Source organism: Dysidea avara, chromosome 2 (assembly GCF_963678975.1).
Source record: "Dysidea avara chromosome 2, odDysAvar1.4, whole genome shotgun sequence".
Taxonomy (NCBI): Eukaryota; Metazoa; Porifera; class Demospongiae; order Dictyoceratida; family Dysideidae; genus Dysidea; species Dysidea avara.
In genome coordinates, this window is record NC_089273.1 from 43081049 (window position 1) to 43101208 (window position 20160).

Below are 20160 nucleotides of genomic sequence, written 5' to 3' on the forward strand. Positions count from 1 at the left end.
TTATGACTCATGAGAGTTTTATATGAAAAGTAGACAAATTTTATTTGCCTATATACTCCCTATTTGTACAGACCTGGTCACATAATAATGTATGTAGAGGATCACCTTATAAGGTAATACACACAGTCACTCACTTGCCAGCCCTCCAGCTAGCTACCCCTACAGTAACATGTTGTTGAAGGCTATTATTCAAATTATGTATGTGGATACACAAACTGAAAATGTCTACTGTGCTTATCACAGGAAGAGTTCATACCCTACATAATGAATTCATTATGTCATGTGGAAAGGAAGCCATTACAATCCTCACCCACTTTTCCTCATCCTTACCATACAAAATCATCATATTAGCCTAGAGTACATAGTACAATACAATTTCAAGTAGCCATTTCTTTAGGAAAGAGTGCATGTCAATTAGATCTGAACCTATATAGATCATACCATTGAAATTGCCTATTATGGTTTGAACAATGTTCTAAATCTCTTAATGCGGTTATTTCAGTAACCATTTCTAGTTTCCAGTGCCTTTCCACTATTATCACAATCTAGACACACGATACCATTGTGCTGCGTGTCAATGATATAGCTACTCTACAAACGGCATGTAAATAATGTAAACCACACACAGGATGTGATCCACACACAGGATGTGATCCACACACAGGTTGTGATCCACACACAGGATGTGATGCAGCAAAGTGTATGCATTGTCAGTTACAACAATGAAACCATCGAAACATGATCTACTGTATACCATCAATCATCGATCTTACTGAATCATCATTAAGATATTCAAACATACAATTACAATTAATAATTATACCTCGGACACATGTGACTGAACTGACGTACGAAAAGCACAGCACAGGCATGGCAAGGAGACTATAAACCACAGTACAACTCATACACACACACACACACACACAAACAAACTAACTAACTAAATAATCCAATCAATACTGACAATAATGTGCCAAAATGATTCAACCGATTATTAACAAGTCAAGTTATGGATTGCCAGGTGTATGATTTAGGGAAAAAAATTACTTTTCATGTACGGTAATGCAAAAGTAACGGGTTGCTGAGATTTTCTCTACAATTAGTGGCCACACAAGTGGTAGCTAAAGTACACAATGATTCAGCTAGCATGCAATCTTTAACCAGCCTGTATAGGACCAGGTATCCTACAGACTTCAGCACTTGTGCTGCAAAGCCTTAAAATCTTTAGGAAAATCAAATTGAAGTTTAGATCATCTTGTCATGCAACCCACACGCACACATTACTCCAGTTTTGTGACGGAAATTTTCAAAAAAAACTTGCCAGGATGATGTAGGTTGCAGGATATCCTTAAACCCACGCATATGATGCAAACACTAAGTATATAAAGCCTGCAACATTAGGCAAAAGCATGAGTACAAACCGCAACTTAACTGAAAACTCCTGGATTCATTATCACGGCCAATTGAAAGCTTATTTCTCTCGTTAGCTATCTACCGAAAAACCAAAGTTATACCTAGATAGCTACTAGGTGAGTGCTGCATATGTATACGGGTCAGTCTCTTTCAGCATAATTATTATAGAGGCCATCTCTACTAATTACAGCCACGATAATTATGTGCTAATGTGAAAAACTAGCTATAGCTAGCTACAATGCATGTGGCATCAGTTATCAACATATAGCTACACTGTAAAGTAGTAACAAATAAATAAAAAGTAAACACTATCTCTTACATATTGAGTGTTACAGTAGCTATTTCAACTTATTTTTGTACACTATAGTTAAAATGCAAAGTGGTCAAGTTTCTTTCATGGCCATTGCCTTGCTATGTCTGTTGGGGCAGGAGGTTTATGGTCAAATACCAAGAGCATGTAGTGATATTACAAGTCTAGAAAACTTAGAATGTTGTCCAGCTACAAGTGATGGTGTGTGTGGACAGGATGCTGGTAGGGGACAGTGTACTGATTTGAACTTGCCTGGATATGACATTAATAGTGCTGATGTGCGTCGCAATTGGCCTCACTACTTCACCAAGGTTAGTACCGATACTTAAAATGATACTATGCATGACTCTACTATAATTGACTGTTATTATAACAATTGTACAATTGCTAGTTGTACTGACATGTATATTATTGTGGTTTCTCTTCACAGATCTGCAAGTGCAATGGAAATTATGCAGGATATGACTGTAGTCGGTGTAAGTTTGGTCACTATGGACCTGATTGCTCTAAGTCACAAGTTCTTCCCCGACGACCACTTGCTACCTACACTGATAGTGACTGGGCTGAATTCATTGATACTATTGTTCAGTCACGTTCATTTGACTCAGGGTACGTGGCTGTATTAGAAGAGGCAGTTCCAGGAACTACAAATCTCCGCATGAGTAACGTATCACTTTATAATTTGTTTGTGTGGCTTCACCACTTTGCTTCAAAAGATTCTGCTACACCAGGTAATGTAAATAAGTATGTAGTAAGCATCCATTGTATCTGCATGCAGTGATACGTGTGTATGTGTATTATGATGTAATTTGATGGCTCAAAACTTGAGTTATGGTCACATACATTTCTGCACTTGTTAATTGACTTTTTGATCCTAATACATATATGTACGTACATCAATGTCATATTACATTTTAGATGTATCGATTCGTTTGGATTATGCTCATGCCGGACCTGCATTCACAACTTGGCACAAATACTTTCACTTGTTGTTTGAGTGGGAAATACAACACATGTTAAAGAGCATGGGACACTTGGACTATCACACTTTCAGGCTACCTTTCTGGGACTGGCGAATTGAAATTCAAAGATCTACTGGAATACTGTCAGATGATCTGTTTACTGAAAAGAGGCTTGGGGCAACAAGGAATGTCAGTGGTTTTCCTCGTGTATTTGGAGATATTGTTGGTGACGGATGGAACACAATATGTTGGCAAAAATTCTTTCAGATTTGTGATCCAAATGTTAACACTGGTCCCCTTCAACGTTGCCCATTCACAGGAACTAACCCTTGCAGTAGCAACAATCCTGACTGGCCTACAAGTCGGCAAGTAAATCTTGCCATGACTTTTAGAAGTTATGAAAGACCACCTTATAATTTTCTATCACGAAGAAACTATCGAAGTTTTGTTGATGCTGATGTTAACTTTAATATACTTAGGTGCCGTAAAGACAGAATGTGTTTTTGTTCTCCCACTTTTGACCCTGAATGTTCCCTCACAAAGTCAAATGGCTCTCGATTGATTGCACTTAAACAACAAATGCATGGCACGGTAAGTACTGCATGATTTTTGTCATTGTGTGTTTTATAATATCACTTTTCGTGTTTAGGTTCATACCATTACTGGGGCAGGTGATCTTGCCACAAATCTTCCTCTTGATAAGAGAGGACAAATGGATGATGTGGTGTCATCACCAAATGATCCTCTTTTCATGCCTCACCATGTCATGGTAGATTGTATGTTTGATGAGTGGCTGGAGCGACACCCTGATGCAGAGTATCCTAATGATATACCAGTGACTGTTCCCACCATAGGACATCAGCCTGATGACTTTATGGTTCCATTTTTCCCACTCAGTACCAACATTGACATGTTCACACGGTCTCGTAATTTTGGATACTTTTGTGATCTACCAAACATTAGACTTCCTATACATAAACATATACATAAAGGCTGGTGGTGACAGTATCATAACATTATATAGCAACATAAATTGTAAATTACATGCAAATAGTATATATGCATGTATTGTATCTTACATAATTCTTGACTCATGCACAAGTGAAATTGTAACAAGCATAGTTCTTGCATTTATTGTAGAGATACATATAAACATCATGCATTTTAATTAAACAATCATGATTATTTTTATGCTAAAACTTGTTGACTTTATGAATGATGTTCACAGCAAGATCAGCCTCAGTGTGCAGATTGGAAACTGTTTTGTGCATGTGCATAAACTCAAGGGTTTACACATTTGCACATTGCCAGTTTCAGTTTGGAAACTGCTTGGAAATGAACTCAATTTCCAAAGAAGTTTTCAAACTTGCACATTTAGAATTTTCAATTTGTACACTACTTTGGAAGCCTATCTATCATTCACCACCCACAAACCACACATTTTAAGTGAAACCTTTCCATGTGCTTACAAATGTATTCATAGCCCCATAATGAAATTCCACAGTGTGTTGGCAGTGATTAAATTCTTTTCGTCACTTGTCTACACAGTTCAACGAATATTAAATTTAAAAATATCATACACTATGCAAAAATGTTAGCAATGTTATTTGTTACAGCCTTTACTGCATGGTTGACAATCATCTGTACACTACAGCCTTTACTGCATGGTTGACAATCATCTGTACACTACAGCCTTTACTGCATGGTTGACAATCATCTGTACACTACAGCCTTTACTGCATGGTTGACAATCATCTGTACACTACAGCCTTTACTGCATGGTTGACAATCATCTGTACACTACAGCCTTTACTGCATGGTTGACAATCATCTGTACACTACAGCCTTTACTGCATGGTTGACAATCATCTGTACACTACAGCCTTTACTGCATGGTTGACAATCATCTGTACACTACAGCCTTTACTGCATGGTTGACAATCATCTGTACACTACAGCCTTTACTGCATGGCTGACAATCATCTGTACACTACAGCCTTTACTGCATGGTTGACAATCATCTGTACACTAAAGCCTTTACTGCATGGTTGACAATCATCTGTACACTAAAGCCTTTACTGCATGGTTGACAATCATCTGTACACTACAGCCTTTATTGCATGGTTGACAATCATCTGTACACTATAGCCTTTACTGCATGGTTGACAATCATCTGTATACTACAGCCTTTATTGCATGGTTGACAATCATCTGTACACTATAGCCTTTACTGCATGGTTGACAATCATCTGTACACTATAGACTTTACTGCATGGTTGACAATCGACTGTACACTACAGCCTTTACTGCATGGTTGACAATCATCTGTACACTACAGCCTTTACTGCATGGTTGACAATCATCTGTACACTACAGCCTTTACTGCATGGTTGACAATCATCTGTACACTACAGCCTTTACTGCATGGTTGACAAATAACATTCTACCTCACAGTGAATTGGTTACGTCTACTTTATAGATGGCTGCAAGTGCAACATTACAAGAAATTTGAGACTGCTTTATTAGAGAGTTTTGATGATATTTAAAAATATTTCTCCTGTTGTCTTAAGAGTAATTCAGCAGGAAACCATATACTTGTAATTCCCTTACAGGTGGTCAGCTAGCAGATCCAGATTCAATCTTGGCAAACTTACATTTCAGAAATTACTACAGTTTTTCTCTTTACTGGCACTTCTTCACACAAAGACTCTCTTTACTTCAACTTTTTGGATAATCATGACAACACACAGCACAAAAGTACTTACTTCAAGCACTATTTGTAGTCTCCCGCAATCAGGTTAGGATAAAGGCACCTTATAAAATTACACATTATTAACTATCTTCTATATACATGATAGCAAACAGTAACTACATTATCTAAATTGTCATACCAAGTAATATCCCGCAATTTCTATTTTTCCCATGTCGTCCATGATAATCCCTAAATCATAACTTTTGGAAAGACAATTGTGATTTGAAGTGCATAACTGCTGTGCATATTTGTCATATTAAGAGTAATAACATTTGTGCAAAAAGGGGTTTATAGTCTTTCTGGTAGCATGTACTTGGCAGCCCATCATTTGATTTGTGTGCAGTTGACATTTCATTACAGTATATACCCCCAGCCTATAGTGAGTGTAATTTGAAGGTGATAGGTTAAACACAAGAGGAGGTTCTGAAACTTGAAAGTTTGAAAAGGCTATAAGACCCCTTTTTGCAGATCAGTCACGTTTACAAACAATTTTGCACCAGCTAGAATATCAGTGGCATGGTCATGATTTACAATCATAAATTAAAACTTTTGACTAGAACCTTTTGAAAACTTGCTCGATATTTACTTAGCGATGCTCTACTGATGCTACTAACAATTATGTAAGAGAACATCACAAATTCTTGGTTTTTTGAAAAAGAATTGTTTTTAAATACAGTTTTGTTGATTACTTGATATTTTTAATCACAAAGCAATATGGTATAAACGAAGGTTAGCCTGCAGACTGTCCCTTAGGGATATACCATTATGTATGCAGATGATTGTGGACACAATAGGTAGCTATGTATCATTGTGGTAATCAATCTAATTATATACTTATGCTGGCATTTGGAGGTGGTTATAAATCCCTAACGGTATATAGAAAGTTCTGCAGATCTCAGCACATTTGTCAATACTGCAGGAGAACTGATTCTACTTCCACTTGCAGTCTTTCACGACTCTTTGATCAATCTCATCATGACTTGTTCAATAACTAGCCAAACCAAAATCTACTACTTTGATGGACAATATGAAATCCTTGTTGAACAAAGCAATGATGCAGCCAACGATGAATAATTGTTGTGTAAATAAAGAACTATTGGCATCGTTAATGTGACTAGTAGCAGCAAATGAAACCATGCAGATGCAAGTTCTAATCTCCTGCCAGCTAATTTCATTGAGAAAAAAAGTTTTAATGTTTCAATGTTTTCTCTGTACTGCAATCAAAACACTGCTATACTTACGTAGGTGATTTTTCAGCAAGTAATATTATATAGTTATGCAAACAATTATCTACGTAGTTTTATCAGCTCTTGTGAGTCAGAAATTACGGAGACCAGTAGACTTTTGTTCTCTACTCCTTCATATAAACTTCTATCTCAGTAATACTGCATATTTTCAAAAATATATCATTGAATACTGCCCAGTTTTCATCTTCAAAGATTTTAAGACTGGAATCTAAAAGCTACTGAATGATCACAAGGATTCTAGAATGTTTTAAAAGGAGCGTAAACCTAGGAGTATAAGGATTATAAGGAATAGAACAATAAAAACTGAAAAACTTGTATTCTTATTAAAGACAAAAATATTTAATTTATGTGAAGATTTCTTAAAAGTGCCATAAATGCATAAGCAAAGTTAATATTGTGTAAAGGCTTCACTTATTTCATGGTAGAAAAGGATGTATCCTAAACAATCTAACATGCATCATATCCTAATAGGAACACAGAAGGTCAATTACTACTAGTTAGTGTGTTGTACTAATTTAGTTGACATAACTGTTATTTTACAAGTACCACAAATACCTGAATAAAGTTAATGTGAGGAAATTAAGGGCTTCACCTGTTCTATGGTAGGACAGGATGTATCCTAAGCATGCATCATTTCCTAGTAGTGATACAGAATGTCAATTATTACTAGTTTTAATTCAGTATCAAAGACAGTTTTATTCAGGGCCATGTCGTGTATGGGTATACACGTACATCCTGCTCTATACTGCTGCAGTAGTGTGACTGTTGTAGCAAGCATGCAGTAAGTGTGTAACACACAATCTTAACCATTTTATTGTAACTGCATGGGATCTGTAAAAGAGTCTTATAACGTTTCCAAATTTCCATATTTCAACATTGATTATTCATAGCTACCGGTTCATAATGATTACTTTAGCTTATCACTATAAATTTACACTAAACAATAGTGGGATATTAGGGATATAATGTCAAGCAGGTGTATATTTGGTTTACAAATCAAGTTCTGGGTTGCCATTAAGGCCTACAATGTTAACAGTGCCGTTGCAATACAGCAACCATAAAAACTGAAAAAGCTGTGCTTCTCTTTTACTAATTGACAAAAATATCTTTAAACAATTCTTAGCAAGTGCCATACATGTCTATGTTGAGTAATGGCTACACTTGTAGGAAAGGAAGTATCTTAAACAATTAAACATGCATCATATCTTAATAGCAACACAGAAGATTAATTATTATAGGTCTATTGTACTAATTTAGTTGACATAACTGTTATTAAGTGACATACACTGAATTAGGTCATTGGATGCTGCTCAGTTTTCTTTTTCAATTGTTTAAAAGATTAAAGTCTAAAGTTTAATGATCACAAGGATGCAGTCAATAAGAGGCTTTACAAGGAGTGTCTAAGCTTAGTAATCTAAAGATTACAAAGAATAGAAAAATCATTAAAAAACTGAAAAACCTGTCCTTTTTTACTAAAATTTATCTAACTTCTCTAAAGAATTGTTACAAGTGCCACAAATACTTGAATATAGTTAATCTTGAGTAACGGCTTCATTTGTTTCATGGTTGGGTGTAGTTTGTGCCCATGCAGATTCCCTGTTTTGGCAATTTCAGTCACAAATGTTAGAACTATAACATAATCTTCTCCTAGTTTCTATGGCCGAGGATATAATATTATGTACCTGTAAGTTTATTTTGACAAATGTCAGCTATGATAAAACAATAATAAAAAGGAAGCTGTACGAATGCTACTTGGTAGGATAATTAATCATGATTATTAGAGATTTACAGTGACCAGTACTGAATATCTTACAGCAATTTGTGCTGCAGCCTTTGGATTACCATATACCATCCATGATATACTGTAGCCCTGACTGTACAGTAAAATTATGCCTTTGATGCTGAATTAATACAATATTCAGCTAGAAATATTTGATATTCTGCTATTAGGATATGATGCACGTTTGATTGTTTAGGACACATCCTTTTCTACCACAGAACAAGTGAAGTCCTTATTCAATATTGATTATATCCAATCATTTATGTCACTAGCGAATTCTTTAAGGAAGTTAGATATAATGTTTTGATGATTGTTACATTTTTTAATCTTTAGAATTCTATGTAGCTATGTAGACTCATTGTAAAGCCTCCTAGACTCTTTGTGACCTTTAGACTCTAATCATTTAAATCCTTGAAGATAAAAATCTAGTGTTCTAATTGCCTCAAGAGTTGTTCATATCCCACACAAACGAACATGTGGAAAGAAAGCCATCAAAATTAATGATAACATATTATCCTCACTCACTTATTGCAAAGTCATGATGTCAGAACAATTATTTACACAATTAATTAAGGTAGCCAGGATAGTAGAATAGTCTATACATTGGGTATTAGAACTGTGGTACAAACTTGCAAAACATTTATCACAATCTGATTGTATCCACAGAGTTACAAAGTATTAGGTTACCAAGTAAAATGCGAAAGAGAGGAAGATATATATATATATATATCGTGACATATATTCATATCGTGAATAAATTTTGCCATGACATATGACATAAGAAAAATCTATATCGCCCAGCACTAGTAGATATGGCATGTTATGATGAGCTACGTAGGTATTGATTCGTATATATGATTCACTGCTAGCTATACACATCCTCCTATATAGCTATGAGGGCCTTTTGGAAACCACAAATGGCTACTGAAAAAATTGCATCAAGTGATTTGGAGTATATCCATGATAGGCAAATTAAAAAGAAATGATATCTAATTGCCACTGGTCTGGTTTCCTAATGCTAAAGAAATGGATACTCGTATTAACGTATAGACTATTCTACTATCCTGGCTACCTTAATTAATTGTGTAAATAATTGTTCTGACATCATGACTTTGCAATAAGTGAGTGAGGATAATATGATATCATTAATTTTGATGGCTTTCTTTCCACATGTTCGTTTGTGTGGGATATGAACAACTCTTGAGGCAATTAGCACACTAGATTTTTATCTTCAAGAATTTAAATGATTAGAGTCTAAAGATTACAAAGAGTTTAGGAGGCTTTACAATGAGTCTACATAGCTATATAAGAGTCTAAAGATTAAAAAATGTATCAATCACCAAAATAGATGAAATTATATCTAACGTCCTTAAAGAATTCGCTAGTGACATAAATGATAGGATAATTATTAAATCAATATTGAATAAGGACTTCACTTGTTCTGTGGTAGAAAAGGATGTGTCCTAAACAATCAAACATGCATCATATCATAATAGTAGAATATAAAATATTTCTAGCTGAATATTGTACTAATTCAGCATCAAAGGCATAAGTTTACTGTACAGTCAGGGCTACAGTATATCATGGATGGTATATGGTAATCCAAAGGCTGCAGCACAAATTGCTGTCAGATATTCAGTGCTGGTCACTGTAAATCTCTAAAGATCATGATTAATTATCCTACCAAGTAGCATTCGTACAGCTTCCTTTTTATTATTGTTTTATCATAGCTGACATTTGTCAAAATAAACTTACAGGTACATAATATTATATCCTCGGCCATAGAAACTAGGAGAAGATTATGTTATAGTTATAACATTTGTAACTGAAATTGCCAAAACAGGGAATCTGGGCACAAACTACACCCCACCATGAAACAATTGAAGCCGTTACTCAAGATTAACTATACATTCAAGTATTTGTGGCACTTGTAACAATTCTTTAGGGAAGTTAGATAAATTTTTGTACAAAAGGACAGGTTTTTCAGTTTTTTAATGATTTTTCTATTATTCGTAATCTTTAGATTCCTAAGCTTAGACACTCCTTGTAAAGCCTCTTATTGACTGAGTCCTTGTGATCATTAGACTTTAGACTTTAATCTTTTAAACCATTTAAAAAGAAAACTGAGCAGCATCCAATGACCTAATTCAGTGTTTGTATCTGAATAACAGTTATGTCAACTAAATTAGTACAATAAACCTATAATAATTAATCTTCTGTGTTGCTATTAAGATATGATGCATGTTTAATTGTTTAAGATACTTCCTTTCCTACAAGTGTAGCCATTACTCAATATAGACATGTATGGTACTTGCTAAGAATTGTTTAAAGATATTTTTGTCAATTAGTAAAAGAGAAGCACAGCTTTTTCAGTTTTTATGGTTGTTCTATTCTACACAACGGCACTGTTAACATTGTAAGCCTTAATGGCAACCCAGAACTTGACTTGTAAACAAGATATACACCTGCTTGACATTATATCCCTAATATCCCACTATTGTTTAGTGCAAATTTATAGTGATCAGCTAAAGTAAACATTATGAACAGGTAGCTATGAATAATCAATGTTGAAACATGGAAAATTGGAAACGTTATAAGACTCTTTTACAGATCCCATGCAGTTACAATAATATAGTTAAGATTTTGTGTTGCACACTTCCTGCTTGCCATATCCATTGAGTCCAAATAGAGATCTGTGAGTGTTTAACATGCTACGCAACTTATTTGACTCTTGTTTTTCAATGATCTCTATTCCCATGTTTTAGTTGTTTACACCAGTTTTAAATGTTGTATGTGATTCCTGGAAGCATTCGTTTCTTAAAAGTGTGGTTCATGTAAATTTTTAACACAAAAATAATTAAAAACATAATGCAAAAATTAATAGTAACATTTATACCATGTATCTATACAATCAATTCTAGAATTACATCTATTATACTGTTACAGTAATTTCATTGGTGAGTCTGGAATTATGTACTAAAACACAATGTTGCTACTGTTCATAGTAAGTACGTAAAAATAAGTTACAATCAATGCTGCCATAAAACTCCTGTTATCAACAGTGTTTAGTTGGATAAAAATGTCTTTCATTATTAGTCACATAGTTATATGATGTTTGGTAGGTCACAATAGTATCCAAAATTACGAGACCGTGTGAACATGTCAACGTTGGTACTGAGTGGGAAAAATGGAACCATAAAGTCATCATGCTGATGTCCTATGGTGGGAACAGTTACTGGTATATCATTAGGATACTCTGCATCAGGGTGTCGCTCCAGCCATTCATCAAACATACAATCTACCATGACATGGTGAGGCATGAAAAGAGGATCATTTGGTGATGACACCACATCATCCATTTGTCCTCTCTTATCAAGTGGAAGATTTGTGGCAAGATCACCTGCCCCAGTAATGGTATGAACCTAAACAAGAAAAGTGATATTATAAAACACACAATGACAAAATCATGCAGTACTTACCGTTCCATGCATTTGTTGTTTAAGTGCAATCAATCTCGAGCCATTTGACTTTGTGAGGGAACATTCAGGGTCAAAAGTGGGAGAACAAAAACACATTCTGTCTTTACGGCACCTACGTATATTAAAGTTAACATCAGCATCAACAAAACTTCGATAGTTTCTTCGTGATAGAAAATTATAAGGTGGTCTTTCGTATGTTCTAAAAGTCATGGCAAGATTTACTTGTCGACTTGTAGGCCAGTCAGGATTGTTGCTACTGCAAGGGTTAGTTCCTGTGAATGGGCAACGTTGAAGGGGACCAGTGTTAACATTTGGATCACAAATCTGAAAGAATTTTTGCCAACATATTGTGTTCCATCCATCACCAACAATATCTCCAAATACACGAGGAAAACCACTGACATTCCTTGTTGCCCCAAGCCTCTTTTCAGTAAACAGATCATCTGACAGTATTCCAGTAGATCTTTGAATTTCAATTCGCCAGTCCCAGTAAGGTAGCCTGAAAGTGTGATAGTCCAAGTGTCCCATGCTCTTTAACATGTGTTGTATTTCCCACTCAAACAACAAGTGAAAGTATTTGTGCCAAGTTGTGAATGCAGGTCCGGCATGAGCATAATCCAAACGAATTGATACGTCTAAAATGTAATATGACATTGATGTATGTAAGTATATATATATTAGGATTTAAAAGTCAATTAACAAGTGCAGAAATGTATGTGACCATAATTCAAGTTTTGAGCCATCAAATTACATCATATACACATGCGCACGTATCACTACATGCAGATACAATGGATGCTTACTACATACTTATTTACATTACCTGGTGTAGCAGAATCTTTTGAAGCAAAGTGGTGAAGCCACACAAACAAATTATAAAGTGATACGTTACTCATGTGGAGATTTGCGGTTCCTGGAACTGCCTCTTCTAATACAGCCACGTACCCTGAGTCAAACGAACGTGACTGAACAATGGTATCAATGAATTCAGCCCAGTCACTATCAGTGTAGGTAGCAAGTGGTCGTCGGGGAAGAACTTGTGACTCAGAGCAATCAGGTCCATAGTGACCAAACTTACACCGACTACAGTCATATCCCGCATAATTTCCATTGCACTTACAGACCTGTGAAGAGAAACCACAATAATATACATGTCAGTACAACTAGCAATTGTACAATTATTATAATAACAGTCCATTATAGTAGAGTCATGCATAGGATCTTTTTAAGTATGCGTACTAACCTTGGTGAAGTAGTGAGGCCAATTGCGACGCACATCAGCACTGTTTATGTCATATCCAGGCAAGTTCAAATCAGTACACTGTCCCCTACCAGCATCCTGTCCACACACACCATCACTTGTAGTTGGACAACACTCCAAGTTTTCTAGACTTGTAACATCACTGCATGCTCTTGGTATTTGACCATAAGCCTCCTGCCCCAACAGACATAGCAAGGCAATGGCCATGAAAGAAACTTGACCACTTTGCATTTTAACTACAGTGTACAAAAATAAGTTGAAATAGCTGCTGTAACACTCAATATGTAAGAGATAGACAAAGTGTTATTTAGTTATTTATTTATTAAAACTTTACAGTGTATGTGGTTGATAATTGATGTCATTTCACATGTATTGTATAGCTAGCTTTTCACATTAGCGCATAATTTGTGAGGCTGTAATTAGTAGAGATGGCCTATATGCCTAATGAGACTGACCCATATACATATGTAGCACTCACCTAGTAGCTAGCTTCAGTTGACGAGAGAAATAGTTAAGCCTTCAATTGATATTCCCACGATAGCTAATGAATCCAGAAGTTTTCAGTTAAGCTGCAGTTTGTACTCATGATTTGGTCTAATGTTCCACGCTTTATATACTTAGTGTTTGCATTGTATGCGTGGGCTACAGGATATCCTGCTACCTAGCTACCTCATCCAATTATTTTTTGAAAACTTCCGTCGCAAATCTGGAGTAATTCGTGTGCGTGGGTTGTATGATAACGTGATCTAAACTTCAATTTAAACTTTCTAAAGATTTTAAGGCTTTGCAGCACAAGTATACTACCTGGTCCTATATATACACTTAACAGCGTGGCAAAAGATTTCGTCTTAGCTGAATCATAGTGTACGTTATAGCTACCATGCACTGGTGTGGCCACTAAATTGAAAAAATCTCAGCAAACCTTTTATACCATTGCCATTACCGGACATGAAAAAGTAAATGCTTTTCCAAAAGCACATACATGGCAATCCATAGCTTGACTTGTGAATAATCAGTTGAATCTTTTTGGAATGTAATTGTATATTGGATCATCTAGTTTGTTTGTGTGTGCTTTATTTGTTTATTAGTCTCCTTGCTATTTCTGCATGTGCTGTGCTTTTCAGTGGCGGATCCTGGGAGGGGGGAGGGAAAGGTAAAACGGGCATGTTCCCCCTTTCCCACTTCCCATTCCATCATCCCTCTCAAGAAAAACTGCATACAAGATCGAGATACTCTAATGGAGCAGTCACAGTGTTCTTGAGGCAGTGTAGCTTAACTATGAAGCTGTGACTAAAGGTTCTTTATATACTTTATATAGTAAATACATTTGGTGAAGGGTAGTCATTATTGCTGTGACTTGTATATATAGCTAGCTAGCTACGTATGGCACACTGCTAACTACACACATGCTTCTCAATATAAGAGAGTTGTTGACAGCTATTATAATTGCATCAATTAAGAGATTTAAGAGACCATAGCAAGCAATTTTAAAGGTATGATATAGTTTCACATCTAATTGCCATTCTTTCCTAAACAAATATGAGTACTGACTCGTATTCAGTATAATACAATGAAGCCTCTCTAATCAGACGCTCATGGGAATAAGGAAATTGTGTAAAAATGTCACAATATTGATTATTAAAAATGTCAGATTATTGTAAGATATGTTGTGTAAATAAAGAACTTTTGGCATAGTTAATTTGACTGCAAATGAAACCATGCAGATGCAAGTTCTAATCTCCTGTTAATTTCATTGAGAAAAAAAGTTTAAATGTTTCAATGTGTTCTCTGTACTGCAATCAAAACATTGCTATACTTACGTAGGTGATTTTTCAGCAAGCAATAATATATGGTTATGCAAACAATTATCTATGCAGTTTTATCAGCTCTTGTGAGTAAGAAATTATGGAGACCAGTAGACTTTTGTTCTCTACTCCTTCATAATAAACTTCTATCTCAGTAATACTGCATATTTTCAAAAATACATCATTGAATACTGCCCAGTTTTCATCTTCAAAGATTTTAAGACTGGAATCTAAAAGCTACTAAATGATCACAAGGATTCTAGAATGTTTTAAAAGGAGCGTAAACATAGGAGTATAAAGATTATAAGGAATAGAACAATAAAAAACTGAAACACTTGTATTCTTATTAAAGACAAAAATATTTAATTTATGTGAAGATTTCTTAAAAGTGCCATAAATGCATAAGCAAAGTTAATATTGTGTAAAGGTTTCACTTATTTCATGGTAGAAAAGGATGTATCCTAAACAATCAAACATGCATCATATCCTAATAGATCAATTACTACTAGGTGTGTTGTACTAATTTAGTTGACATAACTGTTATTTTACAAGTACCACAAATACCTGAATAAAGTTAATGTGAAGAAATTAAGGGCTTCACCTATATATATATATATTCTATGGTAGGAAAGGATGTATCCTAAGCATGCATCATATCCTAGTAGTAATACAGAATGTCAATTACAGGTATTACTAGTTTTAATTAAGTATCAAAGACATTTTTATTCAGGGCCATGTAATGTATGGGTATACACGTACATCCTGCTCTATACTGCTGCAGTAGTGTGACTGTTGTAGCAAGCATACAGGAAGTGCATAATACACAATCTGTATTATTGTAACTGCATGGGATCTGCAAAGAGTCTTAAAACGTTTCCAAATTTTCATGTTTCTAAAAGCATTGTTCATAGCTACCTGTTCATAATGATTACTTTAGCTACAATATGGACTTGTCAATTTCATGCCCCACCCCCCACCCCCGGGCGTCCCCACACTCCAGGTGGGGATTTGACATTGCTTCTTGTCCCCACCCCTGGCAGTTGTCCAATTCATTGACCGATTTTCGGTAGTTGCATTTCTAAACAATAAAATCGCACTTGCTATGATTTTACTAGCTACAGCTAGCCGGTGACTAGTCGCATGCATGAAGTATGCGCTTAGTCATCCTTGAGGTGTTGTCAAATCCCCTACTAGGGGGTGGGGGGCATAGTGGGGATTTGACAGCCTATGTTGCCCCAGTAGTAGGGAATTTGACACCCGATTTGTCAAATCCCCTATATTCCCCCACCCCGTGGTGAATGAAATTGACAACTAGTGCACTAGAGCTATACAAGTCAGAACTAAACCGTTGTCCTTGTAAGACTTGCGTGCAAACCTCCAAGAGGTAACGCGTTACGCTTACAGCATCGCCGCTACAAGGTTACGGTAGCACTATAGTAGAAAAAATGATTTAGGGTTGGGACGTTTATAACAGAAAGGTGTCGACGGAGGTGAGAATTCGGGGAGAAGTGTGAAAACAGCCAGATTCCTATTCCGAGGTGTAAAGGATCTGTGAAATATTTATTCCTAATAATTATTTGTGGGTTGGAGGATATACATACGTGTGATGACCTAATCTCTGAACTTCCGGCATCTCATTATCGCATAGAGCAATGCGTGGTTTAAGGACGTGATCTAAACTTTGAACTTCCGTGAAAATAAAAGTTTCATGAACATATCATCTCAACCGTTTGTAGCTAATATCATAGGGTTCAATAGCTGCATGCACAGTATGGATGTTAGTTAAATGCAATTGTGTAGCTACAGATGCTACTGAAATACAGTGGTACATAGTCATTGATCTAGCCAATTATAATTATAGTCTGTCACTGATTCAAAGATAAATAATTGAAAAGGGGAACCACATAAACACATTTAGGACTGCCACCGATGTAACATTGGTTGTGAATGATATTAATATACAAATTATACCGTATCACATCCTGGAACACCTTACATAACTTACTGTATCGATATCTTTTGTTGAGTATGTTATAAGCAACACCTTGACTGTGTTGTGTTTGAGATTATGATACTATAGTTGTTAGTGAGTGAGTAGCCTGCCAAAACTTAAAGTTAGCACAGCTGTAGCTATGTGCTGGAGTGAGTTTGAGGATAGCCTTTCCAGCTTGTTAAGGGACTGTGTTACAGTATATGGTGTAAGTGTATGGCATTGCACATATGTGACCGCAGGCTTGTGAAAAAGGGCATGTAGACACAAACTACACCCAGTCACACAATAGAGACATATTTCGGTACCACAATGGAACACTGATCTGCTAAGCTATATAATCTGCAAACCATAGTAAATGTTCAAAAAATACTTTAATTGAAAGTCATTAAAGTTTCAAAAAGTTATGTGTCAACATGCCATCTATCTCTTCGCAGGCCGGTCACATAATTATGTAACATGACATTATGATGATGTGGGTAGATTTTATGGCTACACACGTACCCCTCGATATAAGAGAGTTGTTGAAAGGTATTGAAAGCCACCGAGATATTTAAGACATATGGAGCATTTTTCAAACAAATAATAGGAAACTTCAAAAAAGCATAATAAGCTCAGATCCAATTGCCTTCTAAATAAATGGCTACTCGTGCTATAATAGTTACTGTTGTCCGGGGTCTTGCTTCCCAAGATTGCACTGTCAGAAATCATTATTATAATTTCCTAATCCGTAAACACTACAGGAAGGGCAAATTTCCTAAAAGAGATTCCTAAGAAGTTTGTCCTGTCTTGTAGTACATGTGTTTGTGCATCAGAAAATTATGTAAAAACATTTTTTGCAATGCAATTTTGTAAATTACAGTTGCACATACAGTAATTTGCAATAATATGATGGTCATGATAATGAAAAGTGGGTGAGTATGTAAAATGACTTCCTGTCCACATGTCACAAATGAGTTCATTTGGATGGGATAAAGCTACCGAGCAGGATATATGATGCAATCATCACAATAGCTATTTGTTACGAGGCCTGAGGCATGTTGGCACATAAAATTTTCCTACTTTTTCAAGTTTCCATAGCCCATACCATTTTGTACAATCATGCTATGGCCTTGACATTTTCAGCATGCATTATTCAACAATCATCAGGCTTTATCACTGCACGAAAAGTAAGATGTCCTGCTTGTGTCAGCATGTAGGAAATTTTTTAAATGATTTCCTTTAGAATTTCCTATTTGAGTTATGATGCAGGAAATGTCCTTGAATATTTTCTGTACAATTTCCTGTTAGTGTCACATTGCAGTAAATCGTTTTAACATTTACAAGAAATGTAGATAAAATCGGTATTAAGATTTTTACCACATTCATGACTAGTGAAAATGCGGCTGTAAAGTGATCAAATGGATACTGCAGGTTTCATGTGTTTAGCTCAGTGTAATAATGAGCCAAAACTTGGTTCTCAACATAACATAGGTTTTCAACATCAGTGTCTCTACAACAATGTGTAAAACTGTAACCCATATTATGCTGCTGCAATAACTTTTTAGTGGTTATTATGATTATGAATAATTGTTATACTAAGGAAGCTCTATTTTACTTTAAAATTAACTTTACGTGATTCCCAGCCAGAATTGTATCTAAATCAACTGCACCATATTTCTCAGTGACTTACTGTGCCACAGAAAAAAGAAGCTATGACATACAGTGATGATACTCAACTCTTTAGGCTTTCAACATGACAATGTAAACAGTCAACACACGGAGCTAGATAGTTATGTACTATATGCCGGGGTAAATATTGCATGAATTTATGGCCTTAATTGTGTGTTACACTTTGTGTCTTTGTAAAATATAGATGTTAGAATTTGTCATGAATGGTGACAGACAGTTGGGGAGTATGGCATTGTGACAAAGTGTTTATTTTAGTAAATATCTGGTGATGGCTTTACTTACTGTTTCAGCGGTTCACCATCTTCATGCTATATACTTTAATGTGCACTACCTGGATTTGTGGAAAGGTACTGATTACTACAATAAAATAACCTGCACTTGGTTGCCAGGAGATAAGAAGCAATAGTGCATTTCATGAATATAACAATAAAGGTAATGTAAGTGGCTATGAATATTATACATGTACACCATAAAAATTTTCCCTAGTGTATATAATTATAAGGAAGGGAATTCCTTTACAGTTATGTGGGTGATTATGTGCAACATACTGTATCTACAGTGCAGTGACTAAGTTGATGCCATTCTAGCATTCCACGGTTATCGCTTGGGTGACATATTATTTAATGTTGCTTTACATTAATTTTATAACTGAAGCAAGCAATCAACTTAGCTATGATGATATCACATCATTTTACATATAGCTAGTTTCTGTGTGCATTAGCTGCATCATACTGTCTACAGCCTGATACATGATGCACGCAAGTCTACATTGGCAATATGCAATATGGCAACTCCAAACATCCAGTAAAATAATCTCAACTCTTTGGTCAGTCATGAATGAAGTAAACACAGTATACTGTAATGTTGCGACCTCCCCTAATCTCTGTTGAGGCACCACGGCCAACTGTGGTATATGCTATATAATCTCTCTCGCAATCCTATAGTGGATGGTACGTTGTCAAACCAACAGGTGTTATTCTTTGTGTCACTGCCACTGGGAACTTTCTGACAAGTGTATGTAATGTATGACAATAAATTACAAAATTTTGATTGTGTATGTGTACTATCAATAGTTCATAATAAAGAGGTCTTATAGTATGGACTCTTGGTACAAGAGGTTATTGGTAGACCTTTATTGCAGGAAAAAAAACACTTATGGCACTTAGATGGTTTATTAATTGCAATGTTGGTTTACAGTTAAATGGCTTCTATCCATGCAAGAATTATGATGTAGTAAGAAAGCAAAATGTTTGGATTACAGCACTCTCATATGGTGGTCTATAGCTAGTATCACATTAAAATGTTTTAGTTCACAGTTTACTATAGAGATTTGGAGGCCTTAATAACGTTATTAGATGTGATCATCATTCACATGTAGCTATAGTAGCTGGTAATTTGCAAGGACTTGCATGAGGAGTAAAGTTCTCCTAAAATTAGCTATATTGCATGAGTTAGAAGGGTAGTGGCAGCTAATTGGTCATATTCATAAA

General features: G+C 35.6%; 2 protein-coding genes across 2 annotated transcripts; one reads left to right on the forward strand and one right to left on the reverse strand.

The window, feature by feature from the left end:
- The first annotated feature begins 1513 nt into the window (after positions 1-1513).
- On the forward strand, positions 1514-3902 carry LOC136247402 (tyrosinase-like). Its single transcript, XM_066039079.1, has 5 exons — positions 1514-1529; positions 1781-2034; positions 2154-2454; positions 2642-3276; positions 3335-3902. Exons 2-5 carry the CDS (start codon positions 1786-1788, stop codon positions 3686-3688), a joined length of 1539 nt encoding a protein of 512 aa, XP_065895151.1. The 5' UTR covers positions 1514-1529; positions 1781-1785; the 3' UTR covers positions 3689-3902.
- Positions 3903-11262: 7360 nt separating this feature from the next.
- On the reverse strand, positions 11263-13782 carry LOC136247403 (tyrosinase-like). Its single transcript, XM_066039080.1, has 5 exons — positions 13683-13782; positions 13187-13440; positions 12767-13067; positions 11944-12578; positions 11263-11886 (listed from the first exon to the last, which is right to left on the reverse strand). Exons 2-5 carry the CDS (start codon positions 13433-13435, stop codon positions 11569-11571), a joined length of 1503 nt encoding a protein of 500 aa, XP_065895152.1. The 5' UTR covers positions 13436-13440; positions 13683-13782; the 3' UTR covers positions 11263-11568.
- Between the last annotated feature and the right edge of the window lie 6378 nt (positions 13783-20160).